Source organism: Centroberyx affinis, unplaced genomic scaffold, assembly GCF_046629955.1.
Source record: "Centroberyx affinis isolate AG114_WGS23_722 - 3 ecotype Tasmania unplaced genomic scaffold, CSIRO-AGI_Caff_v1 ptg009862l_1, whole genome shotgun sequence".
Lineage (NCBI taxonomy): Eukaryota > Metazoa > Chordata > Actinopteri > Beryciformes > Berycidae > Centroberyx > Centroberyx affinis.
Genome location: NW_027284662.1, coordinates 5,001 through 14,633, shown reverse-complemented (window position 1 = coordinate 14,633; position 9,633 = coordinate 5,001). Strand labels below are relative to the sequence as shown.

At 41.1% G+C, this 9,633-nt stretch overlaps 1 protein-coding gene across 1 annotated transcript; it reads right to left on the bottom strand.

The window, feature by feature from the left end:
• Positions 1-370: 370 nt before the first annotated feature.
• Positions 371-4,204, bottom strand: LOC139640584 (very long chain fatty acid elongase 6-like; the record flags this gene model as incomplete). The annotated part of the gene is made up of 3 exons (XM_071514757.1): positions 4,031-4,204; positions 1,992-2,123; positions 371-534 (listed from the first exon to the last, which is right to left on the bottom strand). Coding segments are annotated over exons 1-3 (391 nt in total), but the record flags the coding sequence as incomplete, so codon positions are not given.
• Positions 4,205-9,633: the final 5,429 nt, after the last annotated feature.

The following is a 9,633-nucleotide window of genomic DNA, read 5'->3' as shown; positions in this document are numbered from 1 at the left end:
GATTTGAGCCATTTGGTGTAATTTTCTCATTCCTGCCATCTCCAGGAAAACAGGCTGATTGTGGAAAAGAGAACCCAGTTGAAATAAAATGACAAACTTTTCACTACAACTATGATATTTTTTTGTTTATTACTATCCTACCACTAGTAGGGTGGGGTGATATTCGACGATACCATGGAAAATATTGCAATACTCACAAAATATCGTGATATTCAATATTGTTGAATATCAGCCCAAGTCTAGACTGAAACAATTAGACTTTCATTCAAACAACAGACTGAGACCCCCCCCCCGTCCCACAGCTGGACTCCCCCCCCCCCCCCCCCCCGTCCCACAGCTGGACTCCCCCCCCCCCCCCCCCCCGTCCCACAGCTGGACTCACCCAGCTCCGGGGCCTTGCTCAGCACGAAGGCGTACGCCCAGAACTTGCTGACCGGACCGTAGTAGAAGCTCTGATCGCAGACGGAGCGCCGGAACCCGCCGGAGCTCAGGATGTGAAGCATGAAGCTGCCGGTCCGGACCGCTCCCACGATGCTGCACACACACACACACACACACACACACACACACACACACACACACACACACAGGAGAAACTTAACACACAGCCTGGCTGGGGGCGCTTGGTTTATGATCCAACAAAGCCGTTTCACTGCTGGATCTCATCCTTTCTAATAATTAACAAGCTCTGACATCTTTAACATGCCAACAAAAAAAAAAAAAAGCAGCTCAGCACGCCACTGGTTTCCATGGAGACAGACGAGGTTAAAGGTCACGTTTGTGGCAGAAGAAGATGCCGTCGTCTCCGAGGAAACGGCTGAGTGAAACACCACAGACTCACTTCGGTCTGCATGATGTGAATTCACTGAACGTTCTCTCAGTAAGTCGAACCGAACTGATCTGAAGACTGTGGCTGCTCTCACCGCCTTCAGCAAGCTGCCGGCTCCAACCTTTACACACCATCACTGCTGCTGCTGTTGCCGAGCAACAAGAGACACACAGGTTTGTCCACACCGATCCACTGAGCGGCTTCACCTCCACTAGCTGTTTACAACTCATACAAGTTGTTTCTAGATGTGGAGGCTGAACTGAGAACTGAGGCCAAACTGAGGCTGAACTGAGAACTGAGGCTGAACTGAGAACTGAGGCTGAACTGAGAACTGAGGCTGAACTGAGAACTGAGGCTGAACTGAGGCTGAACTGAGGCTGAACTGAGAACTGAGGCTGAACTGAGGCTGAACTGAGGCTGAACTGAGAACTGAGGCTGAACTGAGAACTGAGGCTGAACTGAGAACTGAGGCTGAACTGAGGCTGAACTGAGAACTGAGGCTGAACTGAGGCTGAACTGAGGCTGAACTGAGAACTGAGGCTGAACTGAGAACTGAGGCTGAACTGAGAACTGAGGCTGAACTGAGGCTGAACTGAGAACTGAGGCTGAACTGAGGCTGAACTGAGAACTGAGGCTGAACTGAGGCTGAACTGAGAACTGAGGCTGAACTGAGAACTGAGGCTGAACTGAGGCTGAACTGAGGCTGAACTGAGGCTGAACTGAGAACTGAGGCTGAACTGAGAACTGAGGCCAAACCGAGGTTGAACCGAGGACTGAGGCTGAACCGAGGTTGAACCGAGGACTGAGGCTGAACCGAGGCTGAACTGAGGACTGAGGCTGGACTCTTGTACATATGGAGTTCTTCTTCTCTCGTTTTCCATATGAGGAATATACAAAGCCAGATTCCATGTGCCATCTTGGCCAATAAATACTTCTTAAAAAAAAAAAAAAAAAAAAGAGAATGGAAGCCAAACTCAGCCTTCACTAATTAAATCTGAAAAATAACAGACATGACAATCTAATCTAATCAGGTCTGAGGTTTAGGACACACTGTCTCTCTCTGCGAGGATGAACCACAATGTTTCTGTCAGTCTGATCCAGAGGAAATTATAATTTTGATGAGACTTCACGTCAGCAGTGAGATTGAAACAGCATCACACACCTGAACAGGGCCAGGCTGAGGGACCAGAGCACCAGGGGACGGCGCAGGTTCAGCTTCTCTCTCTCCTTCATGAAGATTCGTCCTGTGAACACCAGAGCTGCATACAGAGCGCTGAACACAAACGACTTGCTCCTGCACACACACACACACACACACACACACACACACAGAGGAAACACACTGTAAAGATCCACTTCCACAACATCATCTTCAGCTTCAACCTGCACAGCAGCAGGACTGAAGTAAACAATTTCTCTAGAGATTAATAAAGAATTCAACTCAATTTTCACAGATAAACAGATTTCCATGTACAGCTTCATTTACAGTTTAGACCTTTAGAGAACTCTCTTCTCCAGAGAGACTCTACTGAGGTCAACAGCAGAATCAGCATCAGTTCCTAGATCACAAACAACCAACAATAAGGAGGTCAGAGGTCAGAGGTCAGAGCATCCTGACAGCAGACAGAACAAATATTGCTGTGAGTCTGGAACAGTCATGATGATGATGAAGGAGAAGTGAAGGAAATTAAAACCGGACAGAAACAGTTTTCAGCAGAAGAGAAAAAAAAAATATTTTGGGTTCAGATGAACTTTGAGACTGAACAACAACTTCTGTCTACAGGGTTAAACTGTTGCTTAGCAACAAGATCAACCACAAAACTGCATTTCTGGGATTTAACACACCTTCCACTCACTGAACGACATTCACTGAATACCTCTGATATGACAGAGTCACACTGACATATCGTGTTACAATCAACTTCACATTCCAAATCATAATCATATGATAAACTTGATGGGAATATTATAGTAATACCACAGGAGATAAGATTATCATTAAGTACAAAAAGATCCCTATAAACTTACTACTGAGTATAAAGACACATTATAAGTCTCTATAGGAATATCATAGAAGTGTTCTAGTGATACCATAGGAGATAAGATCACCATTATGTACAATAAGATCACTATACAACTATCACTTTATCAGAATATTATAGTGATACCTGAGATTAAAAATACCATTAAGTATAATAAGGTCACTTTAAACTCAGCGCACTGTAAGCCCCTACAGGAATATTACATATGAATATATTACTGGCAGATGAAATATTTCTCCTCATTTTGCACTTTCGCAAGACTCAGAAGATTTCATAACCGCTCCGGCTCTCTGAGTGGCAGACTGGAAGAGCAGCTCTCACCTGGGATAACTGGCCCCAAAATAAATACAGCAGGTTTAAAAACGGAGGTGTGACGTCACCTGTCCGGTGAGTCACCGGGCAGACTGACAGGACTGGTGTGTTGTGTTGTGATGTTACGTCAGAGTGTTACACCGATTCCTCCGGTTGGTTTCTGTCCATCTGTGATAAAGTCGTGGCTGCTCTATGCTTTCCTGCACACATCCGGTTTCTCTTGTATGAAGAGACAAACACGCCAAACTCCATTCAAAAATCTGTCAGTTTAAGCGTTTCTAGGTTATCGGTAGTTTTACACACATCCTACAACAACACTAAATATATGTTCTGAATCGGCAGGACCCACTCTTCGATACGGCTGACATCTAATAAACTAAGCAACACTATGTTTCAATAAAATCATAACTTTTCGAGTTGGTTCACACTCGCTACCGCTCACCACGCTCTCAATGGGAGATCGCGAGAATCGACCGATACTAAAGTTAAAGCTGACATTTTATTGAAATGGGTGCTGCTTGGTGTATAGCGTGTAAGCCGAAATGAAGACGGGATCCCAATAATTCATAAAACATCTCACATCATATTTTATGAGGCGTGTGTATTTGCAAAGAAGCAAGGAATTATGAAATTGACAGATTTTTAAACGGAGTACGGCAACTGACGTCTCAGAGAACGAAGCGTGTCGCGTATTGTTGTTCCACCGCTCTGATTTTATTTTATTTTTGCCAACCTTGCTGTTTTCTTGGCAAGGTCTTCTCTTAAAATTATGTTTTAATCCAAATGACAAAGAATTATAAAATTTGATAAAATAAAAAAAACACTAAATCAAGTAGAGATTTCTTACCAGTTGGCTTGCATCCATTCTATCGCGCCTCTCTCGTCAAACCGGCGCTCGAAGTCATATTCAGACAGCGGGAGGAGAAACTGCGTCTCATTCATCTTGTTAGGAAACTTAATGAAATATCAAACTGAGTCTCTAATCCAGAAGACAGTAGTTTTCTGTCCGGTGTCTCCTGTCTGTGTCCTCCAGTCTGCTCCCACCTGGTTTCTACCCCCCCAATTAAAGCCTGTGAGCAGGGGGCGTGGCCTGTGCGCAGGGGGCGTGGTCCGCAGCTACCTGACTATTGTCATCTTTTGTTTTCTTCCTGGAAACCTACTGCTTTCTTTTTCTTTTTTTCAACCTGGAAATTTACTGTCGTCCTCTTCTCTCTTACCTGCGGATCTACTAATCTTTGAATTTTCTTTTTTTTTCCTCACCAGATCTATATTTCCTTTCTTACCTGTACATTTGCTCTTGTTTTCTCTCAGAGTTTCTTTACAAATGTTCATTACACATGTTCATGTGATTTGGCTATTCAGCAGACAGAAGGATTTTATTATTTATTATCATTATCAATCTATTCAATGGTAATTTTGTTATGTATTATATTTGCCATCATCACAGAGCACAGACACATGAGAAGGTTATCACAGCTGTACCAGTCCAGTTAGCATAGTTTTGGTTTGATAAATGTAAAAAAAAAAAAAAAAAAAAAAACATACAATGTACAGAAAAACAATACATCTAAAGCATTATCCTGGATTCCATATTGAAGTCACACTCTTATTTCCAGTGTGAGGCTTGAATGTAAGAAACATGGCCGATCAGTGGCAGCAGATCAAAACTTCTACTCTTTCCCACCTTCTGTAGCACAGAGAGAGAGAGAGAGAGCTCACACACACAACACCTAGGCAGTATTAATCAATCCAGACTTTTCAAATGGATTCAGTTGGCGTCCTATCTTGTGTTTTTATACACTCTGATTAGAGAAGCACAGCAGAACAGAACATGCTGTGTGGATGTGACTCCTATCAGTAAACTCAGATAAATCAGTTTCATGATATCACACAGTAAGGTCGACTCAGACTGACACTGGAAACATGTTCAGATTCTTTACTCGAAAAAAATAAGAAAGTAGGAAAAATCAATTCTAATGAGGTGACACGTTTAGTTTAGTTTAGTTTAGTTTATTTGCACATATTTAAACAAACAAGCAAAAATATGTTTACATAATAATAAAACAACTTTAACAGAATTAACAAAGAAAGAAAGGGACAGAAATGTACATGTGCAGGTGAAAAGCCAAGATGAGCTTCTGTCAAACCTCACTGTGGTTTTTACTGATTAAGTTACAAACACTGAGAGTTCATTTAAAGTTAATAAAAAAATACAATTACTGAAATATAGTTACATAATAGTATTTAGTAAACTGGTACAACAAATATGAATAAATCATATAAATCTCCAGGATATTAGGTAAGCGATCAAATGTATAATATATTGTCAGCATTAGTATTTATTCATTTATAAAGTTATTATTGGAGCTAAAACCAAACCAGACACTTTCCAGTGATTGGCTGATGCTGCAGGTTCCTCCCGTCCAATCAGACGGGAGGAACGCTCCACTCACCTGGAATCAACTGGTTTTTATTAAAGTCAGATTCCTTTGTTCCTTTTGATAATTTGAAAGATTTGATTTTAACTCTCCTTGCTTCTATTTGTAACTTTTTCTAATTTACTGCTTTTACTCTCAACTGTTCCTGTTTTGTTTCTTATTTATTTTTACTGTTGTTGTTTGTCTGTATGTTTACTTTGACTTTGTCTGTTTGTACATTCGACGTCATTGTGAATAATAAAGATTATGATGATGATTTTGAAGTGTCTGCGGCTGCTGTGGAGCTGCAGCCTGACTTCAGGATTATCTGAGGAACAAAAGATAAAGAGAGAGAAAAGTTTATCTGACAGACTCCAGTGTTCCCAGTTCTCCAGCTCTGTCTCCCAGCAGGCTGACCTGGGATCAGGAGCTGATGCAACTCAAACTGCTGATAAAGGAAAATGTTCCAGATAGTTTGTGCTTCAAAATACATTTTGACTGAGTCACTCGTCTGACTCACCGCTGTACAATGTGTTTGTGTTTCAGAGGTTGTAGAAATACACTGGCAGGTGTGGGACAGGGGCTGGGACAGGGGCGGGACAGGGGGGGGCGGGACAGGGGCTGAGCCAGGGGGCGGGTCCAGGGGGGGCGGGACAGGGGCTGGGCCAGGGGGCTGGGCCAGGGGGGGCAGGACAGGGGCGGGGCTTCATTTCAACACTCTGGATCAAACCAGATCAAACCCTGTGATTCATAGTATTCTGTTCCATCAGCACAGGTCATCTTGGTAGAAAAATATCAGCTGATTGTAATAAATTAACAGGTGGTTATAATCTAATGTGTGGTGAAGCACCATATTGGTAGGAAATACATGTTGTGACATCATGGGAATACTGTGAATACTGTGGCATGATAGTCATCTAAAGTCTCCTCCTGCTGTTTTTAAGCCCAGTTTCCTCCTTCATCTTCTTCATTCATTCTCCCTTTTTTACTGTGAACGAGCGACGTTCAAGAGCGTGAAACCAGTGAAAAACACGAGAAGATCCATTTCCTAACGGTCTTTTGCTCATTAAATATTTCTGTTTCTGAGGATGTGATCATCTGCGGTTTGGAAATAACTGAAGGATTTCAAGCGGTGACATGTTTCCCAACATGGACAAAATACTGTCTGGCATGTTGGACTGAAAGCTTCACATGGACCTTCTCTTCTCACTCAGATTATTTACCAAACCACAAGGGTTTATGTGACCACCTCCTGTGCTGCTAAAGCAGAATACCAGAGTGTTTTATTTATTATTCCAGCGCTCCAGCTTCCTCTGTGTTTCTGCACACAGTCAGCATAGTTCACACTCGTTTTCCTCCTTCATTCGTTCTTGAATTCATTAATTCTTCAACTTCCACAGAGCGAGAGAATCCATCACAGGAAACACAAAGACAAACTTTCTGTTTTCTGTTCTGTTTCTTTTGTCGAGTGTTTTCGTTACACTTTACTGTCTGATCCAGCTTCTGATCCAGCTTCTGATCCAGCTTCTGATCCAGCAGGACAGCAGTTCAGTTAGAGCTGCTTTGACTCTGTGAAGTTTTACGGTGATTTTAAAAACGGGTAAATGTTAAAAATCTAATTACATCCAGCATGCATTGCAGAATGACTGGTGGAAATATAAACTAGATGAAGACAGGAGCAAATGGACTGTGACTCTACATGATACCAGTAATCTCCTTTAAATGAAACAGATCCAGCTCTGCAGCCGGGTGGAGTCAGTCTCCGGCCGGGTGGAGTCAGTTTTCCTGCCTGTCTGTCAGACATTTCACAGATTGAACCACCCAGTTTCTGCTGTGTGTGTGTGTGTGTGTGTGTGTGTGTGTGTGTGTGTGTGTGTGTTCTCACAGGGACAGAAGTCATTTTTCTGGTTCTCTCTTCCACACCAGGTGAGTTTCAGATTTGGATTTGTCTTAAACATGAAGATCAGAGTCGGGTTGAAGTTAAAGGAGAATTCCACCCTAAAACACAAACTGAAGCAGCTGCTGAGACTTCTGGGTCCGTTTTATTGTTTTCTGGTGTATTTTTTTGTCTTATTCCTGATAACTGACTGCAGAGACACAGAGGACATGATGTCTCTCCAGAGCTGTGACCAAGTCCACTTTGCTTGAGTCCCAAGTCAGGCTCAAGTCTTGAGGCTCAAGTCTCAAGTCAGTCTCAAGTCTTGAGGCTCAAGTCTCAAGTCAAGTCTCAAGTCTAAATGTAGATTACCCAAATCAAGTCCAACTCAAGTCCATGTCATTAATGTCAGTTCTCAAGTCTAAATGTAGAACAGCAAGTCAAGTCAGAACAAATCAAGAGTCCAGTATCAATTTAATATCTTAAAGAAAACTAAATATCTAGGACTTTTCAATGCAATATGTTTTAATAGGATAAAAACTTGGTAAGAGCATCATGAGTTTGATTTCTATAATCGGTTTCAACTTCAATAAATTCAATCATTCCATACAAATTCAGAAAACAGAATTTAAATTCAGTCGTCCGCTGGAACAAATCTCATCACTTTTCAATCTAAGTCATTTACACAAACACAAGATCTCAAGTCAAGACTTTAGAAACCTTTTCAAGTCATCAGAGTACAAGTCAGAGTCAAGGAAAAAAATGACAAAACAAAAAAGGTTCCAACTGGAAAAACATGTGTGACCGTGCCGAGGAGAATGATAAAAAAATAAATGAAAAAATTTTTAAAAAATCACCCAATCCTACCAACCAAAATTATATGAAAAAAACAAAACAAACAAAAATGACCAGTAAAAAAACAAACAAAAAGGATGTAAAACAAAAACTAACCATGACAACCAAATAAAATGTCTTCCTACAAAACTGAAGTCACCACGTCTGAATTTACAGTTTTTCTCAGTGGCTTTGGTACATTTCTTGAAATCATCCTTAACATTCGCAAAACAGTAAATGCATTTCTCAAAACAAATCGTACAAACAGCACCACACAATGGATTACCTGCAAAAGCCCGTAACTTTCTCTCACTCAAAATTCTTAGTCTGTCTCTCAAAAGTAAATATTTATGTCAATGAACAAGTCAGTCCATCAGAATGACAAGTCCTTGTGTCATTGTTTACAAACAAGATAGTCAAAATGCTTAGTCATGTTGTCAATATAACAGTGTACTCTGTAAGTATTTTCTGATGTAAACTATGGCTAAGATTTTCATGACAATGATTGAAAATGCACAAGGCCGCACTTTTTCTGTCTGGCAGATATCAATTTCAACAGCACAAAGTTACACCTTAGTGTATGTGGGAGATTGATCACAAGAGATTGGACAGGATTCACATTTACGCTTTTACTGTTTGTACTGTAATTTGTTGACAGACCATGTCACTGTGATACAGAAAAGAAAAAGACACGACTGTTTTACAGCACTGCATAGCACAAAGGAAAAAAATACAAAATTAGAAATGTAAACATAGGAAACAGCCTTAGGCAGAACTGTACATGCAGCACTGTGTGGGGAATTACAGTGCAGTCTGTCTATACCTAACGTTCCTGTCCTGTAACACTGTGTTGTGCTCTGTCTGTATATACTCACCAACTGAAGGTTCATGAGATGCACCTCTGAGCTATTTTAGAGAACTGGTTGATCATTGGTCGATCTAACGCTTCACACATTCCCCTTCATTAGTGAGAATCAAGTCAAGATTCACCTGAGAGCAATTCATCAATTCAGGACACATTTATAAAAAAAAGTCTAATAGAAATGTATAGAAAATATGCTTGACAGATTATGACAACTGGTTCAACCATTTTGCATGTAATGACTTATGCAATGAACTAATGCCTAGATGTTTTGGGGAGTGAGACTATTCAACAGAGAACCAGTATAATACATTTTGATCAACATGACAGAAGCAATTGATAATGTAGGAAACAGCAGACAATTGTACATAATCATTTGCATGAATGTGCCAAAGCATTTAGTTTGTTCAAAAGAATGAGAAACTGCTTTTATGATGTGCACAAGTGACTAGATGATGTGG